The sequence below is a fragment of the Panthera leo genome, chromosome F3 (genome assembly GCF_018350215.1).
Source record: "Panthera leo isolate Ple1 chromosome F3, P.leo_Ple1_pat1.1, whole genome shotgun sequence".
NCBI classification, from domain to species: Eukaryota; Metazoa; Chordata; class Mammalia; order Carnivora; family Felidae; genus Panthera; species Panthera leo.
Genome location: NC_056696.1, coordinates 5,112,332 through 5,135,779, shown reverse-complemented (window position 1 = coordinate 5,135,779; position 23,448 = coordinate 5,112,332). Strand labels below are relative to the sequence as shown.

General features: G+C 50.7%; 1 protein-coding gene across 4 annotated transcripts in view; it reads left to right on the top strand.

The window, feature by feature from the left end:
- Positions 1 to 23,448, top strand: part of KIF26B (kinesin family member 26B) — a 464,762-nt gene that overhangs the window by 359,344 nt on the left and 81,970 nt on the right. For all 4 annotated transcript variants that reach the window (XM_042924645.1, XM_042924648.1, XM_042924647.1 and 1 more), the window contains one exon: positions 21,260 to 21,466. In XM_042924645.1, the coding sequence (XP_042780579.1) occupies positions 21,260 to 21,466 (207 nt within the window). The remainder of the gene's footprint in view (positions 1 to 21,259; positions 21,467 to 23,448) is intronic.

Genomic DNA, 23,448 nt, shown 5'->3' with positions numbered 1-23,448 from the left:
GAGGGAGGTCAGAGGGAAAAGGAGGCCGAGGCACCAAGAGCAAGGGAGAACTTTGGGGGCCTCTGTGCAGATGTGTTTATTCCCTCTACCTGCTAGAACCCAGCCCAGTGACTCATCGATTCAACTTCTGCGCCTCAATTTCCACTGGGCGATGTGTCCTAGAAACTCCTAAGATAGGTGTCCAGAGTGAACAGGTTTAGGAGGGAACACGAGAAGCAGAGGACTGTTTCTTCATGTGCACTGACCATCATCACCCCCAGAACCCGGACTAGCCCACGGCAGACAAGCCTCGCACAACTCATTCTGAGCCGGGCGGAGGTCAGCTGGCCCTGACCTCCTTCCTCTCGTGCAAGTCCCGATGCACATAGTTTCTTTGGCACTTTTTCCCAAGTTGTACCAAATACCCACTTTGTACCTGTATCCTTTAAACCTTTCTCCTGGCCACAGGCTTGGAGCACATTCTGGCCCTAAGTGTGCAGAGGGAGGCAAGTAATGAATGCCCCGGGGTATTGCCACTTTCTGATGGAGAAGGACACATGTGATTACCAGGGCTCTCGTAGGCGAGAGATCAGAAGTTTTCATGCTGGGCCTGACTCCGGGGCAGGTATGAACCTGGGTTGCCACTGGGTATGGGTAAGGAAGTTCCCCTGTAGGGCTCTGGATGGACACCATTCTAACCCTTCTTTCCTGAGCTCCGCCGTTGGCTCGAAGGCTCCACGGAGCTGGTCTGAGGTGACTTTTCTCTGAACACAGGGTTTCATTAGGTGGCTGTGCCTATAGGCAAAGCAAAAAATTCGCTCTGCCAAGTCTTTTGATTCAATGATGCTAAGGACACTGAAATCGAAACAGAAATTTTGCATGAAGTCACTTTCAGGTAGTTAAGTAGGCTCCAAGACTTAAGTAGGCTCCAAGGTTAATGAACCATAGGAAAATAGGTTCTAGAGATGGGGGTTTTATTCTAATAAATCATTGACTTAGAGAAAAATGCTTTCTAAAATTTCCCGGTCCTGTTTTTCTTTAATCCTCTGAATGAACAGTGGGGTAGTCTCTGCGTTTCTGAGTTATTTCCTTCCCAGCCACCTGGTAGTAATCCAAAGGGAAAAACAAGTTTGACTGATTCTGGGAAGCTATATTTCATTGCCGTTCGCACGTGGACCATAATGCTCCATTTTCCACGAAGTAAACAAAGAACACTCTGGAAATTTTGCACAAAGAAAAATTCACATTGATCTCTACAGTTGAAATCACCTAGAGGGGAAAAGAAATAGTAAATTAAGTAAAGGGAAGGCTCAACTTTCACTAGGACCAGGCTGTGTTTCCAGAGATGTCCCTCTTTGAGGAAGCAAGCGTTGTGGTGTCTCGTCCCCCTCAGGGGGCAGCCCGTGTGCTCGACGCCAGACGCTCACTCCTTCTGCCTCATTCCTCCAGCTGTAAAGTGGAGTCAGAGCTCTGTCCCTGTCACCACGGTGACACCCTGAACACAGCTGCTGTACCAGTGGGAAGAATTCAGACTCTTGCCTAAGAATGTCATCTCGTGACAGGCCAGACCCCGTGGGCTTGTGTTTCTCCCTTTGCCAAGGGGGTGTCAAAACTGGAGACTCCTCTGCCCCGTCCCTCCCCTGAGAGCAGCCACTGCCTACAAACTGAGGGAAATGAGCAAGAAAACGCAGGCCCTAGCTGGAAAGAAGGTGTCACGCTCAAGACTGGGCATTTTGAGAAGAGTGTGGTAAAGAGGTTCTGCAGGAAAAAAAAAAAAGCTGCCTCAAAACATCTCTTTTTGCCACTAACAGCATGCGGCGGGCTCTGCCATGAGAGTGACACAGACCCAGAACGTGGCTTTACCCTGAGCTCATTGCATCCGTCTTCCTCAGTACGCCCCGTCTTCCTCCACGGCCCCTGGCTGACCCGACCCTGGCTGCGTGCCGCACAATGGCACCGGGAGAGCTTTGGGCCACTCCCCAGCCAGCTTGTGCAAGTGAGGATTCCACACTGAACACCCTTTAGACGTCAACCTTTCTGGCCCTCTTGAGTGACACTTAGAAAACTGTTTGTTCAGATACGTTGTCGATGCCCACGAGACCAGCAAGAGTTGGTATTGCCCAGAGGGCTGTTCGCCACACTGTCTACCCCCAGGTTTTCCCCACGTTTGAACCACGAGCCGCTGACGAGACTTTGTCCTTGATCAGACTAGTACTGAGTCTTGTTGCAAATACATTTGTGAGAATCATTAATGATGGAGATAGATAATTGTAGAAGATTGAGACAGATGTGAGTGTGTGTGTGTGTGTGTGTGTGTGTAAGAATGGGGTCAGTTTTCTTCGAACCATTCATTCTCTTGCCTTTATCTACTACATTCAGTGAATGGCTTCTGTTGGCAAGATGGCTGACTAGGGGGTGCCTGGGGGGCTCAGTCGGTTGAGCGTTGGACTTCGGCTCAGGTCATGATCTTGTGGTTCGTGAGTTTGAGCCCCACGTGGGGCATCACACTCGTAATATAGAGCTCGTTGAGATTCTTTCTCTCTCTCTCTCCCTCTCTCTCCCTGCCCCTCCCCCACTTGGGCTCACACACACTCTCCCTCTCTCTCGCAAAATAAATAAAACTAAAAAAAAAATTTCTTTTTTAAATTAAAAACCAATGGCTGACTGGGGTTTCAGTCCTAGGCATCTTCATTTACATCTTGCTTCCTGGTCACTAAACGGGGGAGGCGGGAGGCATGAGTTCCACACCGGCTTCGCTATATCAGGATGTTGAACTTGAATCCATCACTGGACCTCTTTGGGGCCCAAGTATCTTATCTATAAATACAGTGAGCATGAAGTGCAGTTAGTCTCCAAGTGAGCGATGTGGAGTCACTTAGCCATTTAATTAGTGCTAGACGTGACTGTTAATATCCAGGCAACTATTGGGATTGGGGCAAAGACCTTCCTGGCCTTTGGAAGTCAGATGTTTCAGATACGCAAGGAAGGAGGGTGCTGGATTTCATGCGGCCCTAGGACATCCCCGGTTCTGCCTGGCGTGTCAGCTGTGAAGTCACCGTGTGCCCACCGAGGGGGTCATCGGCCTGGCAATAAACTACACGGGGAAGGTTTGAATAACAGAGCAGAGCAGTTTCAAAGACCTTGTTATCATCTATAGAGTTAATAACTTACAACTTTAAAAAATCCCCGAATACAAATTCACACAATGTCGAGTGGTTTTAAAACGTTATCAGGCCATTAATCTAACTTTTTAAAGTCCCTTAATAGGGGCTCCTGGATGGCTCAGTCGGTTGAGCGTCTGACTTCGGCTCAGGTCATGATCTCGCGTCGGGCTCTGTGCTGATGGCTCGGAGCCTGGAGCCGGCTTCGGATTCCATGTCTCCCTCTCTCTCTGCCCCTCCCTTGCTTGCGCTCTGTCTCTGTGTCTCTTTCAAAAGTAAACAAGCATTAAAAACTTTAAAAAATAAAAAATAAATAAATAAAGTCCCTTAATATACTTAATCATAGCCTGCGGTTTTTTTTTTTTTAATCTTTTTTAAAATAGGTTGCAGCAGGCTGAACCGCAGCAACGCGAGGGCAAAATGACTTAAGAGAATTCCATAAAAGTTTCCAGAGCAACCATAAACATATTCAGTGCACGGTCTGCTTTGTGTACAATGTATATGCAGTAGGCTGGGCTTGACCTAAGGGGTTTGTGTTTGTCCTCATACCTTGTACACGACCTACAGCCAGAGCTGAGTTTGAATCCCCTTTTTGCTGTTTGCTTCCTGTGAGGCCGTAGGGAAGCCATTTCACTCCTTTGAGCCTCGTTCTTCCATGGTGAGGACAGGCCTACCTTTTTTAAAAATATTTTTTAAAAATTTATTTATTTCTGAGAGACAGAGCATGAGTGGGGGAGGGGCAGAGAGAGGGAGACACAGAATCTGAAACAGGCTCCAGGCTCCGAGCCGTCAGCACAGAGCCCGACGCGGGGCTCGAACTCACGGACCGCGAGATCATGGCCTGAGCCGAAGTCAGACGCCCAACCGACCGAGCCACCCAGGCGTCCCACCCCCCAGCCCCCATCTACTCCATTTTTATAGATGGATGTTTCTTATCATGCATGAGAGTTTATTAAATCAGTCCATTCTGACTGGAGGTCATTAGAGCCCTCGTAATGGTATCACAGGGCACTTTGCCATCTGGACTGTGTTGCAGGTGGATAGAATCATAATAAGATCTTCTGGTACCTAAATGGGCTTCAAGATGGGTCTGGGTCACATCATCGTTCTCACTTTTAATACGTCAAAGCTATAAAAACTGGCTGGAAGGTTACCTGTCACCTGCCCAACAGAGCAAAATTAGCATTTCTTCTGTTCTACCCGGTGAGCGTTCCATGTTTTCAGTGACCTGTTTATTCCGAAACACTTCCATCAAATTCAAGCATCGTTCTGGATGAACTATGACCTAGAAGCAAAAGGTCCTTCCTTGGTGAAATGACCCTACAGTTTTGAATTTTAATTACTATTTTCCACGTGAAATAAATATTGACCGTCCTACTCAACCGTGAAGGCTTATTGATTCTAGAAATTGTAAATGAAGGTGTTCAGTGTTATTCTCAAACACGTTCACACTCATGCACATACTCACAGACTGCTGGAAAGCCAGGATGGCCTTTTCCAGGAGGAACAATGGTCTTGGAACAATTTGTTGATTTCCTTTAATGTTGGTTTCCTGAGAAGCATAATTTCAGAAGACCCTCCATAATCATTTCTTCAAAGAAAGAGAAACTGAAGAGAACCTATAGGAAAGGTTGGTTCGGATTCTGTTGTGGTAAATCTATGCTTCCCCACTGGTAACAAAAGCCGTGAGGGCAGGTAAGATCTACAGAATCGAGTTAAGTATAGACCGAAGACTGGGGCTACTTTCAGAAGAAGAGTTCTGTATCCCCGAGATCCTTCCTAAGGTCAACACTTATTTCACTTTAGAACTCAAGAATTTTCCTCGAGTAGACGATGGAACAGAGAGTCAGAAGCCACTTCTGTTTTGACAGCATTGAAATGTTCTTTCTTTAGCTGCCAGAATCTTTAAAATTAATAAGACTGTCATTTTCCCAGAATGTAACATCCACATCAGTTGTGTTTTGGACTCCCGATGGAGTTGGGCGGAAAGTTCCATGAGGAGGAAGCCAACATACCTACTGCACAGCGGCTCTCCCAGCATGATGCCCACAGCAGCAAAATCAGCAGGAGTGTGTTAGAAATGCAGATTCTCGGGGTGCCTGGGAGGCTCAGTCAGTTAAGCATCCGACTTCAGCTCAGGTCATGATCTCACAGTTCGTGAGTTCTAGCCCCACGTCAGGCTCTGTGCTAACAGCTCAGAGACTGGAGCCTGCTTGAGATTCTGTGTCTCCCTCTCTGTCTGTGCCCCACCCCCACTCATACTCTGTCTCTCTCTCTCTCAAAAATAAACATTAAAAAAAAAACCTTGACACAATGTTTAGAGCAGCATTGTTCATAGTAAGAAAAAAAAAAGAAGAAATGCAGATTCTCAGGCCTCATCCCAGACATACTGAGTCAGCAACTCTGGGTGCGGGGGTGGGGGTGGCTCACAAACTGTGTTTAAACCAGTAGGGTAAGTTTGAGTGGCCTGCTGCTCTTGAGTAAGACAACACAAGCTTTCCTTCGTGTGCTGATGTGAAATCCGTTCCTGGGAACCTGTTACTTCACTGTTGTTACTTCAAAAAAATGTGCCTAGGGAGACCATAGTGGGCGGCCACTTGCCATCAAAGTTTACAAAGTAAAGAATCTATGCTGTTTCCCCTAACGTGTTAGAAACCCAGTCACTAGGGACGCCCGGGTGGCCCAGTCGGTTAAGCGTCCAACTCCGGATTTTGACTCAGGTCATGATCTCACGGTTCATGAGTTCGAGTCCCACATCGGGCTCTGCACTGACGGTGCAGAGCCTGGTCGGGTCTCTCTCTCTCTCTCCCCCTCCCTTGCACTCTCTCTCTCTCGAAGTAAAATAAATAACCTTAGAAAGAAATAAAGGAAAGAGAAAGAAAGAGAAAGAAGGAAAGAAAGAAAGAAAAAAGAAAGAAAGAAAGAAAGAAAGAAAGAAAGAAAGAAAGAAAGAAAGACCCAGTCGCTAATGAGGCAGGAAAGAAAAATGTCCCGTGAGATGATATGTGACCCCGGGGACAAAGAGGCTGCTGTTCCTCCTCCGCCAGGCAGCCCCCCAGCTCCCACCAGCACAGCCTCTTCTGTGGCTAGAACGGAGCAGTCTGCGTCCTGTGGATTTACAGACACCCCCGTAAAACAGCATTCTCCTTTCCTGAGTGTCCTCGCGCACATCTGTCCCTGGCTCTCCCCTTGAATGCAAATGTTTTGGCATGCTTTGCTTCCCTGGGTAAGGAGAGTGCCTTGCTCATTGGCATTTTAATAAATATTTATTTGGTGGTGGCCTAATTCATTATTCTCCTTGTCAAACCTCACGGCTGCTGCCAGCACTGAGCGCACGTGCACTCGGCCGACTCCTAACTGCACGGTTGTGGGTCCTCCTCCGGTGCCCCACGGAGACTCACTGAACAAATCGTCAGCACGTTTTATTTTTAGGTTTTATTTTTAAAGATTTGTTTTTTTTTTTTTGAGGGGGCGTGGGGGGGGGGGGGCACAGGCAGAGGAAGTTGCAGAGAGAGAGGAAGACACAGAATCCGAAGCAGGCTCCAGGCTCCGAGCTGTCAGCACAGAGCCCGATGGCGGGGCTCGAACTCATGAACTGCGAGATCATAACCTGAGCCAAGGTCGGGTGCTTAACTGACTGAGCCTCCCAGGTGCACCTTGTCAGCACATTTTAAAAGGTTGTGCTATGAAAGTGCAAGCTGCACGAGCGTTTTCTCCCTTGACTTCTTAACAGCCCCAGTGAAGAATGTTATTAGTGTTTTCAGATGAGGAAATCGTGGCCCCTGGGGCTTTGCTGCCGAGCAGTGAGGCCTCCCAGCTCTTCCCATTCTCTGACCTTCAGTGGCTCCCTATTATCTGGGATAAGTACACACTTTTTAGATTGGACAAGACGTCTGTCCGCACGCTGATACCCGTCTGTTTTTTCCAGCTGAATTTCTTACCCCTCCTCCACCACGCCCACCCTAAGCTACAGTCAGAGTAAAACCGCAAAACAACACTCACGGGGCCCTCACCGTGTGCCAGGCTCTTTAAGAGCACTAACAACTCGTAACAACTTCTATGAGGTCCTGGCCCTGTTAACCATCTCCACTTTACAGATGAGGAAACTGAGGCACAGGGAAGCTAAGAAACTTGACCCAAAGCCCTGTAGCTACCTCATTTGCATGCATTTGCCCACACACTCACTCTGTCTGGGGTCCCCACGCCTGACTTGGGTGCCTTGCAGACCGCAACTTTTCTTCCAAGCCTCACTGACAATCATCGTCACGAAACCTTGCCTGGTCCCTTCTCCCCCGGTGGAAATCCCCTTGCCCCATTTGGGCCCTCAGTGTACCTCAGTGTGAGCTCTTTTTATTCTTTTTTTTTTTTTAATTTTAGAGAGAGAGAGCGCGTGAGCAGGGGAAAGGGGCAGAGGGAGAGAGAGAGAGAGAGAGAGACAGAGAAAGGGAATGAATCTTAAGCAGGCTCCACAGCACAGAGCCCGATGTGGGGCTCGACCCCACGACCCTGGCATCGTGACCTGAGCTGAAATTAAGAGTCAGATGCTCAACCGACTGAGCCGCCCAGGCGCCCCAGTACAGAGCTCTTTTGTACCACTCCTGTTACCATAAGCCCCTCGAAGACACAACTGGTTTTTAAGCTCTTTGTACCTGCAGAGCCCTGGATGCCTGGCCCAGGTTAAGAAGTACTTACTCAGCCGAATGCTGAAGGAATGAAGGAATGAATTGATGGAGGTACTGCTTCCCGAGTTGGATGTTTATACACCAGACTGGTTTGGGGGTGGCCGGGAGTCTGGGGGAGCGACCGGCCTCGTTCTGATGGTCTGTGTCTCTTGGGCAAGCTGCTGAGATTCTAAGTCCACCCTGATCTGACTAGGGGACAGCGGCTCAGGCTCGCCCTAAATACAAAGAGGGCAGGTGTAGGTCCCCCAGAAGGCAGGATGAAACAGCCCTCTGCAAGCCGGGTTCCAGGAGCAGAGCTCCATGATGAGGACACCGCCATGCCATACAGCCGGTGGCAGCGTCCCTTCTATGGAGCCACGATGGAGCCTCCCTCTGCATCCTGGTCTTGGAGGAAAGCAGGTTCCATACGATACAAAAGGCCCTGGGGAGCGTCTCCGTGGGACCAACGCAAAGTTAGCTTTTACAGCTCGGCAAGCTGAGGCTGCAGACCACCCATCGCAGCGTAGGCAAAATGCTTCTGGCGTTTCCTTCAGATTCGACGTACCCGGAGGGCTTTTAAATGCTCCAGCTCGGGAGTGCCTCTTCCCGATCAGGTGCCTCTGGGTTAAGGTTGCCAAAGCCCCCCTGCCCCGCAGGGAACACACGCTGCCCTCCCAGGCCTCCTCCACACCCCAGCTTTCTAGTCACTTGCTGGAACGCGGGGACCTGCTTTAATTTGTTGGGTTGTTCTTTTCCCACCCTACCCTATGCACCCTGGAGGAGAATGCGGTTAGGTAAAGACCGCACCTGCACATGTTCATCCTTGACCTCCATCTCATTCTCTACACCCGCATTCTATTTTTTAATGTTTGTTTATTTTTGGGAGAGAGTGGGGGAGGGGCAGAGAGAGAGAGAGGGAGACACAGAATCCGAAGCAGGCTCCAGGCTCTGAGCTGTCAGCCCAGAGCCCGACGCGGGGCTCGAACTCACAGACCGTGAGATCGTGACCTGAGCTCAACCGACTGAGCCCCCCCGGCGCCCCTGTACACCCACATTTTAAAAAGAAAATAAAGAGGGGCGCCTGGGGGGCTCAGTCAGTTTAGCGGCCGACTTCGGCTCAGGTCATGATCTCGCGGTCTGGTCCTTGAGTTCGAGCCCCGCGTCAGGCTCTGTGCCTGTTTCAGATTCTGTGTCTCCCTCTCTCTGACTCTCCCCCATTAATGCTCTGTCTCTCTCTGTCTCAAAAATAAATAAACGTTAAAAAAAATTAAAAAAAAAAAAAGAAAGAGAAAACATGTCCTCCGCATAATCCTCGCTATTAGAATTCCCCGTTCTGCTTTGAACATGGGTCCTGCCACCAGCGATGGCTTCTCTGCCAAGCAGAGGGGCGGGGAGGGGGACTCCAAAGGGCCAGCGGCTCACCCCTGGCCAGAGGGGGCAGGAGTTTCTCTTTCACACTTACCCCCGGCTGGCCTTCACCCCCTCCTCTCTCCAGCGCATCACCTACCTCCCCCGCGGGCTGTCCAAGTCTGTCCCATGCCATCGTCCTCAACAAGCCTGGGGCTCACTGGAGCCGAACTGGGTGACAGTTGCTTCCGTTCCAAGCCTACGACTTGAAAATAAAGTAATCCAAAATGGAATCCCTTTTACGTCACGATACCGGGCTGCCCCCGTGGCCCCCCAGTGGGAACAGTGTGTGTTTCACGCGTGTGTAGTGGAACAGCACAGGTACACTTCTAAGGAGAGAAATGGACAGACAAGGAATCGGGGTGACTGTGGCTAATGCCAGGGTTAGTGCACTCTCATACTCTTTCTTTTTTTTTTTTTTTAATTTTTTTTTTAACGTTTATTTATTTTTGAGACAGAGAGAGACAGAGTATGAACGGGGGAGGGGCAGAGAGAGAGGGAGGCACAGAATCGGAAGCAGGCTCCAGGCTCTGAGCCATCAGTTCAGAGCCCAACGCGGGGCTCGAACTCGCGGCCCGCGAGATCGTGACCTGAGCCGAAGTCAGACGCTTAACCGACTGAGCCACCCAGGCGCCCCTCGTACTCTTTCTTATTGAGGATGAAAATCTAAGACTTACCGAGGGCCCGGGACTTGGGACTGGCTTGGCGTCTTTCTGCTCCTCTAGCCCGTTCTCCCCTTCTTCAGCGTACGGGGGTCGTGACAACGTAGGGCTCGGTGCGGCAGTCCACTGAGTGCCTGTCAGCCTTCCATGCAGGTTAATTTACCCAACTTCCTAACTTTCAGCTAAGCCTGTTCCAGATTTCAGCCCCTTGACCCCAAAGTTCCCCGGATGCCTGTTCTCACTAGGACACGTACCTGATTCTCCTCTTGCCTGAGACTGAGGCTACGGGGTTCCAGACTGGACAAGAGCCCAGGCTTGGGGGTCGCGTATCACGGTTCTTTAAGGAAAGGATTCCCCACTTGCTCTGAACCCACCTTCCCTGTGGGCCCCAAGGATGCCTGTGCTCCCACTGCCAGGCAAGCAGCCTAGAGGCCGGCAAAGTCTTAATGCTGAACGGACAGTGCTCCTAAGTGATCGTTTCATATCGAAAACGGGCGTCAGAGATGAATACCAGAAAGGTACATACCTTGGGGCGCCTGGGTGGCTCAGTCGGTTAAGCGTCCGACTTCGGCTCAGGTCATGATCTCACGGTCCATGAGTTCGAGCCCCGCGTCGGGCTCTGTGCTGACAGCTCAGAGCCCGGAGCCTGTTTCGGATTCTGTGTCTCCCTCTCTCTCTGCCCCTCCCCCGTTCATGCTCTGTCTCTCTCTGTCTCAAAAATAAATAAACGTTAAAAAAAAGTTAAAAAAAAAGAAAGGTACATACCTAATTATTAGATGGCAAGAATGGCTTTTTGTTTTAGACAACAGGTTGTTTATTACGGCGTTTCCCCGGATTCCGCGCGGTATCTGGCAGCTGGTATTTCTAGGTGGTCCCTAGACTGGGTCACTCGACTTATTCTCAGAGTTCTGGATGTCACTTCCCTAGACCGGAAGCCGTGGGATAGTAAAAAGTCCCAGGCCCAGGAGGACGCAGCAGTGAGGTCCAGACACAGCGTCAAGTGTCCGCTTAGCGAGCTGCAGTTTTCATATTTATAATAAAACGGGCTGCAGAAAAAGAAAAGTAACTTTCCCTTTTGTGCTGGTGTTTCCAAAGGCAGACAGCACCTCTCTGGCGACAGACGGGGTCTGCGTCGGCAGATGTGACATTTCCTGAGCGTCCGCTATTTAATGACAGATCGACTATTTAGCTGTGCAGTCGTCACACATGAGTGAGCTTTAGCGGTAAATGGGCCCTTATTAACAGTAAGTGCCAGTGCCAAGCTGTGTGCGCCTGAAAGAACTCTGATGCAAGGGGTGCCCACTGCTCCTCTCTCAGAAGGTCCTTCTGTGCCGTTTTATCTCTGCAATGGGGTATTTCAAAAGATAAAATAACTATAGTAACCACAAACTAGCCACTGTAGTTTTCCTTCCCAGCATTCGGAAAAATCTGCAGTTGCCCCTTCCCCAGGATTTACCAAAATTCAGGCAGAAGAAAGAGAGGCTGGGAATTGGAAGTCCTGAGCTTAACCTTGGATCTGTAAACATTGGTGGGCCCGGGGCGAGGTGGCCTCGGCAACGTCCTGCAGCAGTGGGGTGACACTTTGTGTCTCCAGGCCTCTTGTGTGGCATAAACCAGTAAGGTTCACGGTCTCCTGAACCCCTGGGTCAGAGGTGGTTGAAGGCATTGCTGGGAGAGGGGTGACCTTGTGTTAGGTTCCTGGCGGCGTATGCTCTCACAGGGCCACCACGTGTGTGGGTTCAACGTGACCGCGATCGTTATGGAGACCTGCTTTGTGCCAAGGGCTTAGCACGACTCTTTGCCTAAGAATCACGTAAATCCTTCCACGTAGGGATTATTATCCCCATTTTACTGATGAGAAAGCTACGTTAGAATGATATGTTTAGGGGCGCCTGGGTGGCTCAGTCGGTTAAGCAACCGACTTGTGATCTCGACTTAGGTCATGATCTCACAGTTTGTGAGTTCAAGCCCTGCATCGGGCTCTGTGCTGTCAGTGAAGAGCCTGCTTGGGGTTCTCTCTCTCCCTGTCTTTCTGCCCCTCTGCCACGCATGTGCACACGTGCTCACACTCTCACCACATGAACCTTAAAAATAAAATAAAATAATAAAATAATATGTGCACGGTCACACAGCTGGTAAGAGCTGGCATCTGACTTTAAAGTCTATGATCTTTCCAGTAGACTCATACCCTCAACAATAGTAATTTGTACATGTATATTATAAATTTTTAAAATACTAAAATTTCAGGGGCGCCTGGGTGGCTCAGTCAGTTAAATGTCCGACTGTTGATTTCAGCTCGGGTCATGATCTCACGCTTCATGAGTTTGAACCCTGTTTCGGGCTCTGCGCTGACAGTGAGGAACCCCCTTGGGATTCTGTCTCCCTCTCTCTCTGCCCCTCCCCTGCTCACGCTCTTTCTGTCTCCCAAAATAAATAAACATTAAAAGAATACTAAATTTTTATCATAGTAATAGAACACCACATAATATAATTATTATAAAGTAAGAATAGCTACTGTGGGGGCACCTGGGTGGCTCAGTCGGCTGAGCGTCCGACTTCGGCTCAGGTCATGATCTCACGGTTCGTGAGTTCGAGCCCCGTGTCGGGCTCTGTGCTGACAGCTCAGAGCCTGGAGCCTGCTTCGAATTCTGTGTCTCCCCCTCTCTCTGCCCCTCCCCTGCTCGTGCTCTGTGTCTCTCTCAAATATAAATAAATAAACATTGAAAACAAATTAAAAAAAAAGAATAGCTGGCATGTATTAAACACTCATGTAGCAGCACAGTCATAAGCGGCTCTTTTCATGATCACCGTAACCCCGCTAGGAAGGTACTGTTGTCAGGACGAGCTTCTAGATAGGCCTGCGGGAGGTTAAATCACTCATGCAGATACAGCGCGGTAAACGGTGCAGCCAGAGCCCAAACCCAGGCAGCCTGTGGGCAGAGCGTGTGCCCCAGCCTCCAGGCTACCCTCCACATGGTCCTAGGGAGGCCAGGCAGACAGCAAGTGCCCTTAGCCTTGGAGCTGCTCGTCCAGGGACGCCCGAGAACCCCACGTCCCACTTCGCTTTGGACCCAAGAAGGACTGTGTCTTAGGATGCGTTTTAAAACCCGCTCATCCATTCGAAATGAGTTCCCTAACACGATGAGCTAAGAGATGGGGCCTCTTGTATGTAGGCCGCTGTCACAATTCCAGTCCTTGCTGCCAGACCAGCCCCTGAAACGTGCCTGCCTCCACCCTCCCAGCCTGGCCAGCTTTTCCCCGGCCTGCTAATTGGAGTGAAGGACCTCACTCCCAGAGGCTGCCTGGCCCCCAGCAGCCCTTCCCTGGCTGCAGACCCCCTCCGGGCCATGCTTCCTCCCTGCTGGGCTTGCGGGCTGAGGCTGACACATGCACCAGACAGGGGCTTCGGGGAACTTCCCCCCCCTCCCCGAAGCACTTCCTTAGCGAGCACATCTCATTACTGGGCTCCATTTTCTGGTCCTGCACATGCTCCCCTCACGCTTAGCTTTCTGGTGCTACCACCTGTCACCTTTCCCAGCGTGGCTTTTAATAATGTAAATCTCCCCTCTCTGATGGCATCACCGCTCATCATGTGCCGTCTGGCGCCACATGAGCTCACCCGCTGGCACCCCTGAGAAGCCAGCCACCCAGCGCAGGGACAGTACCCTGTCTTTAAGGGGGTTCGGCTCTGGCCCAGCCCCCAATGAACAGGTTCAGGCTCTGCTGGCTTTGGTGGAAGGGACAAGCCTCTTCTCTGGCTCCATCTGACCCAGAATGCTCACTGCAGGGCGAGTGGGTCAGGGGCCCCTGCCCTTTCACCTTCACCAGCGGGCAACTGGCTTTGGGCAAGTCACTTAAGTACCCACTGCCCTTAAAGTAAGGATGATGGTGGTAATGGCCATGTTAACGTTTCCCTAATAAAGCTGTTGTGGGGAATCAAATGGAAATAAGGATGAGAAGATCCCCTGTAAATATAAAATTTGGGGCGCCTGAGTGGCTCAGTCGGTTAAGCATCTGACTCTTGGTTTCAGCTCAGGTCATGATCTCATGGTTTGTGGGTTCAAGCCCCACGTCACGTTCTGTGCTGTATGGAGCCTGCTTGGGATTCTCTCTCTCCCGCTCTCTCTGCCCCTTGCCCACTCATGTTCTCTCTCTCTCTCTCTCTCTCTCTCTCTCTCTCTCTCTCAAAATAAATTTTATTAAAAACTTTTACTGGGTGGCTCAGTTGGTTGAGTGTCAGGCTTCAGCTCAGGTCATGAGCTTGTGGTTCATGAGTTCGAGCCCCGCGTCGGGCTCTGTGCGGACAGCTCGGAGCCTGGAGCCTGCTTCGGATGCTGTGTCCCCCTCTCTGTCTGCCCTACCCCCACTTGTGCTCTGTCTTTCTGTCTCTCAAAAATGAATAAACATTACAAAAAATTTTTTAATAAAATTTGTAAAGAAGTTATGGCCGTGGTACAGATGGCTGGTGATGAGTCAGTGATGAAGTCACTGATTTTGTCAACACAGAGTAGATGCTCCCCCAGATAGGCCAGGGGAGCTCTCAGCCTCGTGGCATCTGCCCTCCTAGCCCCCAGACTCAGCACCGGATCCTGTTCCCCTGGACCTTTTCTGGGGGAATGGCCCCATGAACCTTGACTGGGTCAGTAGGATTACTATTGTAGTTTGGTGCAAAGAAACTCTGTCTGATTTAGTTTGATTCTGCAAGTAACTGAGCTGTGATGCATGGATCTGTATAATTCTGTAAAGATAACTATGTTTGGATGGAACACAACTCTCAGATATGTTTAAAGGTTCCCTCTGTTAACTTAAGGAGCACGGCTCTCTCGTCCACCCATCCCTCCCAGGATCAGGGTTATTCAAGACTTCCAACAGCTCGTCTGTCAGGTCAAGCAGGCACATTGGGTAAATCGAACGGGAAAGGAAAGTCATGTATATGGGGGTCGGTGTGTCGGTGGTGGGTTAGCACTAGAATCTTAGGTTATAAAGTGGAGAGTGTCCTTTACATAACAGCTGGAAAATTACACCTTTAATCCCCTTTGGAAACTTTTACAGTAGATTTGTCAGAATGTCCTAAGCACGGAAGGATGTGAAGGGTTGCTGAATTTCGTGGTAGGTCAGAAAAGTAAGAGTGCTGAGAATACATACTGGGGGCACACTGTTTACGGCTCCTGTCCTCCGATCATCTCTCTTAGAATGTCTGGAGAATCTTCTGGAAGGGACTAATGAGCCATAAGCAGACAACATGAGCATATCCAGAACATCTGATCAAGACAGGAAAGAAAGGAATGAAATAAGGGAAACACCACATCCAGATTTTAGAGGTTCAGATCACATTCAACAGGGAGCACATACCTTTGCAAAAGATAGAAGCAGACCACTTGGTCTTTAATTTAATTTGTTGGGGGGGAGGGAGGAAAGTCATTTGATCCCGTCACTCCTGTCACTATGTATGGGCAGGCTCATTCAAGAATTTTTTGCTTTCAGTTTTAAAATTAAGGTTGGTAGGGGCACCTGGGTGTCACAGTCATTTAAGCGTCCAACTCTCGAACTCTGCTCGGGTCATGATCTTGCAGTTCGTGAGTTTGAGCCCCGCATCAGGCTCTGTGCTGATGGCATGGAACCTGCTTGGGATTCTCTCTCTCTCTCTCTCTCTCTCTCTCTCAAAATAAATAAATAAACTTAAAAAAAATAAAATAAAAATTAAGGCTGGTAGAAAGGCTTCTGATGTCATTCACCTGGTGTAGAAAAGTCTATTTTACACTAGTTGATTTGAGGAATATGCCTTCTTCTTTCCTTCCTTTTTTCTTTTGTCCTTTCTTCTTTCTTCCTTCCTTCTTTCTTTTTTCTTTCTTCCTTTCTTCTTTCTTGAATAATATTTTATATGTGTGTAGTGCTTTATATTCTGCCTTTATTTCTTTGTTGCTTCCCACCTGTCCTTCAAGACAGGGGTCGTGGGTGGTACAACAGCCCAACTTTAGGAGTATGGAAGCCAGGGTCCACACCTGAAGTCACACAGCCGCTCAGTGGTGGTGACGTTTGGACTAGAACCCAGTCCCCTGGCTCCTAGCTCACCGTGGTGCCCATCACACCTGGAACCTGTAAGAAAGGAGATTGGCTCATCCCATGCAGGGACCCTTCTGTTATCTCTCATTTCTCCCTCAAGAGCTGAACCCCACCTGAAAATCTAGGGAAAGCAGGAAAGTCACCCTGGTGTGCGGTGAGGTCAGCACAGTGCTCCCTCCGCGGACGTCCAGCCTCCACTCCCACCAGGCAGGGCTGGGGCACCGACTCTGGCTTTCTCTCTTCTGAGGCGGACAAGGTCGCCTAGAGGACAGAGTGATGGATATTTCCGTGGCTCACGTCTGTCACAAGGAACCTCAGCGTCTCCATCGCAGGCGCCGGCCTCAGCGGGAAAGACGCAGGGTCCTGGAACAGACTGGTTCTGTGGTTTGGCCGTTCTGTCTCAGCCGACGCGCCCTTCGGTTCCAGACTCTTCTCCGAACCATCCAACTTGTTCACTTTTCTCGTTGGTGGATTTTGACGAACCTGTCACACTGGGCTCTGGTTTGCCTTGAACCCTTCCCAGACATGTTTTAGGAACTTAAGAATAGATCTGGGGGCACCTGGGTGGCTCAGTCGGGCTCTCTGCTGTCAGCACAGAGCCTGCTTCAGATCCTCTCTCTCTGCCTCCCTCTCTCTGCTCCTTCCTTGCTCACTCTATACAAAATAATAAATAAAAAAAAATTTAGGGGTGCCTGGGTGGCTCAGTCGGTTAAGCATCCAACTTCAGCTCAGGTCATGGTCTCATGGTCCATGAGTTTCAAGCCCCAGGTCGGGCTCTGTGCTGACAGCTCAGAGCCTGGAACCTGCTTCAGGTTCTGTGTCTCCCTCTCTCTCTCTGCCCCTGCTCTGCTCACGCTCTCTCTCTCTCTCTGTCTCAAAAATAAGTAAACATTGAAATTTTTTTTTTTAATTAAAAAAACAAAGAACAGATCTGGAAGGCTCAAAGATAACTCTAATACTCTGCTATCAGGACAAAAATGATGCCCAAATGGCATTTCTTGTGAGGTTGGTCTGACTTCACCTTGATTCATTTCTACTGACCTGATTCTTAAAAAGCTGTGGACTGGAGGGCACCTGGGTGGCTCAGTCGGTTAAGCGTCTCTTAATTTTGGCTCAGGTCATGATCTCACGGTTCATGGGATTGAGCCCCACGTCTAGCTCTGTACTGATGGCACAGGGCCTACTTGGGATTCTCTCTCTCTCTCTCTCTCTCTCTCTCTCTCTCAAAAAGAAATAAACTTTTTTAAAGAGTGTGGGCTTGGACATCAACGTAAGGAGATTCAGAATATAAAAGTGTAAAAAGACGTGCAAGGTGTCAGCACTTAATTGACTCTGAAGCCTCTAGCCTTGTAGGGGAAACGACGTATCCTTGGTGACACAGGTGCGCTGAGCATTTCCCGTGGCCGCGACACGGTCCAGGGGCCAGTCACTGTCTCCTGTGTGTCTGTTGGGGGCCTTCATTGCGGGGGCCCCACAAAGGAGTGTAAACAAAGCTGGAGCGTGAGAATGGTGACTGGTGGTCTCTCCCCACCCCCACCAACCTCACCACCATCCGTGGTCTTCTCTGTTGCTGAGCGAGCCTTCCAAAGGTCACGTTGGCCAGAGCCTTCCTTAGAGTCTGACGAAAACCTCCAGCTGGGAAGCTTCTGGGTAGAGAGAGGGGCAGTGAGGAGCCCCCTGCGTCCACACCGGGTTCTCTTCTCCGTGACTAGAGATGGACACGAACATCTGTGCACATGATCACGTGTGGCGGCAACAGTGAGCGCCCGTGGGGACCACCCCTCAGGAGCCCCCGTGTGGTGGCCACACCGTGATGGAGCGTCCACGCAGCCCAGGAGCGAGGTTCTGCCTCTGTCGATGAGTCTCTCGCAAATCCTCCTGGAATGTCTCGGGCCGTCCAGGGAGGGGGGCTGCCGTGGTTGATGAGCAAGACGCCCAGAGCTGCAGCCGGCCCCACCGGCCGCCGAGCCATTAGAGAGATGAGGCAAAAGTGGGGTCTTGACCACTGAGGGTGGCTGTTGGTCGAGGAAATACCAACCTCCTGTCGTTGGAATGTGTCCACTCAGACCGCGCCTTAGTTTTCTGGATCTCATTTTGCCAGTCCTGCCTTTGCGATTGAAAGCAGGGACCGTCCCCCCTGCCCTGAGAGCTGGGAGACAGCTGTGGGTGTTCGTGACGGCAGGGACCCTCTCTGTGCCCCGGAGCAGCAGGGACAGGAAGGGCTGAAGCAGGTGCCGCCGGGAACCCACCAGCATCTGCAACAAAAATGAAAACTTCTGGCAAGTCCGGGGGACCGTCTTGATCACAAGTGGTATCTTCAAAGCGCTTTAATTACAGAGGATTAAGCCGAACGCCAAGTGCTGGAATGAGGGAAGAATTGGCACAAAGGAAGTCAAGCAGAAAAACCTAATTTCCTTCCTTTAAGGGGAGAAAAAAAATATCCATTTATTTAAATGAACTGCGAAGGGAAAGAATGGCATTTCCCCACCCCCACCCAGAGTTCAGTGGGTCTTGAAAGGACTGCGTGTCTCCTGGGCCAGACCAGCGGCCAGCACCGTCAGCCTGTCTGCAGAAATTGGAGGGCAGGCTCGGAACTTCATTACGATGCAGGAGCATCCCCCACCCCCCCACCCCCGGACAAATGACTCGCTAATTCAGCCCCTTCTCTCCCACGTCTCCATGCAGGCCCTTGCCTGGCTTAGCTCATAGTTTACATTCAGCACCTCTGGTTACCCAGAAATTGCATGTGAAATTGTGAAATCGAAAAGCAGCGGGCCATGTGACTCCATCAGTTCTGCCTGGCATTTGCATCCTCTTTGACTTGTAGCGCTCAGAGGCCGGGCGAGGGGCTTTGCTTACGGAAAGCCCGGAGGCCCCAGACACTACCAAAAGTTGCCGTTGGAATATGTGCCCTGGGCACACCTGCTGTGTGACTGGGGCAGATCTACCCGCACGAGCCGGGCTGAAATCAGCACGGAGACGTTCACAGTGAACGAGAGAATTGCCAGAATGGAACGTAGACCAATGTGCTGCTTGCTGTCACACACACAGTGACGGTGTTTTACTCATAGGAGCCTGCGAGGACCTGTGCGTAATCCCTAGCGCTGTCTGCGGGGATCCCCCCGTGGCATCCCGTTTGTGATTCACGGGACCCGGCGTCCGGGGCGAGAAGTTCTAAAACCTTACCGCTAACACGGTGATCGGAGAATGCTAGGATGTCACAGTTCAGAGGAAGGCGAGTATGGGGGAAGGAGGAAGAGGGAGAGAAACAGGAATCACGCACCCACCCTGCGCTGGTTACTCTGCAGGTCAATTTCTTTCATTCTTCCCATGGTCCCCTGAGAGAGGCCTCATCGTCCCTATCACACAGGTGAGAACACTGAGGCTCCAAGAGGCTGGACCACATACGGGAGGCAGTACTTGTCATGATGTAAAAAGTATGAGCTTTGGTGTCAAGACAGAGGTGGGATCAGAGCCCAGCCTTACCACGAACATTTTCAGAGGTTTGGGGCAAGTTCTGGAGCACTAGTTGTCTCATCTGGACAAGGGTACCTATGCATTGGCGTGTCGGACTCAGTAATGTCCTTTGGGTGACAGCACCGCCCTGGCACACAATAGACCCCCAGGAAATGGCAGGAATCGTTATATGACACCGCCCCCCCCAGCGGGAGAACCAGGATTTAAACCCCGAGAGCCTCACCCCAGCCATGGGTTCCTTCCACTGTGACACCCGGCCTCCAGATCCACCCTGAGTGCTGTTCTGAAGGGATGGGAACCAGCACCGCTGGGACACAGCCAGGGCAACCGACGAGGCCCGTGCCCGTCAACCTTGTACATTGCAGGCCAGTTCCCGTGTCTCAACAGACAGGGAGAAGATAAACAGGAGGGTGCCCTCGCTCCATTATGCACAATGCAGATTATTCTCGGAGCATTTCTGCACGTTGGAGATCTTTTATTTAAAAATGTATAAACCCCTCTCTGCGAAACTGCCTGACTGACATTTCATCAGACCTGACAACTGATCCGATGAGGAAGGCAAGACACAGAGATGAGGTTTAAAAGAACCCTCTACAGAGCTGCAGGGTTCGCCACGTGGTATTATAAAAATCATCTGGGGGCGCCTGGGTGGCTCAGTCGGTTAGGCGTCTGACTTCAGCTCAGGTCACGATCTCACGGTCCGTGAGTTCGAGCCCCGCGTCCGGCTCTGTGCCGTGACAGCTCCGAGCCTGGAGCCTGCTTCGGATTCTGTGTCTCCTCCTCTCTCTGCCCCTCCCCCACTCATGCTCTGTCTCTCTCTATCAAAAAATGAATAAACTTTAAAAAAAATTAAAAAAAAAAAGAAAAAAAAATCATCTGTCTCTCTCTGTCTGTTACCCTGTGTATCACCAGCCTTTGTGTCTTGGGAGCCTAGCCCAGTGCTGGAATATAGCAGGTGCTCACTGCCACATTTGGACTGAACTAACAACACAGAAGCAGAGGCTGATAAGGGCGCAAACACCTTCCAGTTCCCCAGGACTTGAGCCTCCAGAGCTGTGTGTGAGGCTGCAGCTTGACTTCGGCTCACCTTAGGGCTCGGGGGGCAGGCGGTTTATTTCCATGAGTGCTCCGCTAGGCCGTGGGGGTGGAGCGGGCTGGCGGTCGTGTCTGGTCCGTGGTCAATTCCTCAGGAGGCGGGTTAAAGGGACCCGCTCCCGGTTCCCACTGAGACGCGTTTTCCTTCCCTGAAATGACAACTCCTGTGCACTCGCTTAATGGGATCCCAAATAACACGTTTCGTACGAATCTTTTTTCACCGTTGCTCCTTGGAACACATTTCAAATGCTGGCCATTAAAAACAGGCCATTTCACAAGCCTTTAATGATGACGCTAATAACTGTGGGTTTTTGTCTCCGAGAGTCCTGATGAGCGGAGGCGAGGAGTAAATTATGGAGCTAACGTTTATGTCTGTGGTTTATCGATCTGTGAGGAGTCCTCTTCCAGGGAATTACGCCAGCCCCCAAACCTCGGCCATCCAGATTGCCTGTTCGCCTGTGTGACTGGCCCACCAGCATACAGTTAATTTTCAGTTTATATTAATAAGAAGATAAAGAACACGATGTGCCGTTTCTGTAAGAAAGTAACGGACTTAGCAAAACATGCCACCTGGTAGTTACAAACAGGTCAGTTTTCGCATAACCCGCTGAAGGTTATGTCGTTAACCCGTGTCATCATGAGAAGGTTCCCTGCCGCGGTGGATGCTCGTGTCCCCAGAGTGCATAGAGGGTGCCCCATCATAAAGTATCCAACGACGTCACTGCACGTCATTTCCCGCCTTTGTTTCCTGCAGGTGAAAGTCATGCTTCGCATCTGTTCCACGTTGGCCCGCGACACCTCCGAATCCAGCTCTTTCTTAAAGGTGGACCCGCGGAAGAAGCAGATCACCCTGTATGACCCCCTGACCTGCGGAGGTCAAAACGTCTTCCAGAAGAGAGGCAACCAAGTTCCCCCTAAGATGTTTGCCTTCGATGCCGTGTTTCCTCAAGATGCTTCTCAGGTGGGTGTGGCCCCTCCCACCGTCCCCAGCCACAGGCTCAGGCAGTGTTGATTGGTTCCAAGAAGCCTTCCCCGTCCACCAGGACCTGTGAGCTGGGAGGGTGTCTTCCAGAGTGTTCTGACGTGTCAGTTCTTCCGGCTGTACAACTTTTGGAAACCCGTGGGAGCTCCGTTGAATAGTTCGGTCCCGTTGAATTATCGGTGTCAGGGCTCGGGTGGCATCATCGTGCCAGGATTTCAACACAACACATCCTTGGAGAGAAGGAGGAGGGTGGAGGAGGGAGCCAGTCCGAGGATGGCTTACAGAAGCAGGGACTGGAAGGCAGAAGTGGAAATTTTAGGAACAACAGCAAGAAGATGGTGGCACGTGTGGTCCGCTAAGAACACCACGCCTGCCTGGGCTCCTGGGTGTGTTGAGGAGCTGGGTTTGAATCAGGCAGAGTTCTAGGGCCCTGTAGGGGGCAAGTCCTAGTGAGGCATTGGTGTGGCAGGCAGGGAAACTGAGGCTCACATGCAGTCCTGCGGCCTGAATCGGTGAGGTGGAGTAGAGGGGAAGAAGAGAGGCGAGGGACAGCCGTCGTATTAGTTAGCTGGTGATGCGTTACAACTCAGGGGCTTAAACCAACGAGCATTTATTATTCCCTGTTAATCTATGGTCCGGCCGAGCGTTCTTCCATTTCTGGCTTGGCGCACTTACGTGTCTATCCCATGTTTGCAGGCTGCCTGGCTTTAGGCTGGTGTAGAATCCGCGTTGTTTCTCCTCAAGCAGCAGGCTCTCCGGGGCTTGCGCTCACAGCGGTGGAATGATCCAAGTACACACGCCTCCCGAGGCTAGGCTTGGCGTTGACATAAGGTCACTTCTGCTGCGTTCGGTTGGCTCAGATCTGAGGGGTGGGAAGAGACCCCGCGTCTTGAGTGGTGGCACTGCAAAGTCATCCTGCAAGGGGCGCGTGCACACACACACGCACACACACGCACACACACGCACACACACACACACAGGGAGTGTGGAGAGTTATGGCCGTTCTGCTCCGAGTATAATTTGGAGGCTCCTTGGGGGCCCAGAGTGCCGAGATTCCTGGACCGGAGCTCCTGGAGCCAATCCCAGTAAGAACAGATGTCCACTGGAAGATTCAGTCACACCATCTGGTGCAGTTCATCTGCAGTGAATCGGCACGGCTGAATCTTCCGGTAGACGCGTCACCCAGGTTACAGGTGTGCGGTGACCTGCCTCGCCTGCGTTCTGGCATCTTCGGATGCGTTTCCGGCTGGCCCTTCCCAGGATTCGTACAAAACAGGGTGCTTCAGGGTGGCCAATGCCTGCAGCGGAGCCTGAGGACAAGGGTGCTCGCAGCTCCTGTTTGTTTCCGACGCTGCATCCGAGTGTAGAAGAGAGGATACTCACACGGGCCCCGGAATCATACCACAGACACACAGTGCGTGTTCCAGGCTCCATTCGTTAACGAGCTGGGCACATGGTTTCCCCAAAGAGTTTCACCACGAAGAGACAAAATACAAAGAAGTTCGATAGTTTCTCTCTGACTTTTGTGTGTGTGTGTGTGTGCGTGTGTGTGTGTGTGTGTGTGTGTGGTACCACCCAGCTCACTAATCTAAACCTGACATCGTGTCTAATAAATGGCCTGCACGTAATGTAATTAACACAGTTAAAACTTTTCTGAAGCGGTTCTCCCCAAGTTGCAGAAATTCCAAAGCAAACCCTAAATGAAGTCCGGGCTGTTAATGAGTTTTAGATTTATTCCCGAAAAGAGCCATTTTTAATTGCTCACGTTTGCTTACATTTCACACAGGGCTCCACGCGACTGTCACACTCGCTTCCGGAAGCTTCTCTTTTGTTAAATTCGCCAATAATATAATGCATTGCATTTCTCTATTCAATTTGTGGTTTTCGGGAAGTTTCATATACATTAACCCACTGGACTCTTCTCGGATTCTGTGCTGTAAAAGAGGGAAGTTTTGCCATGT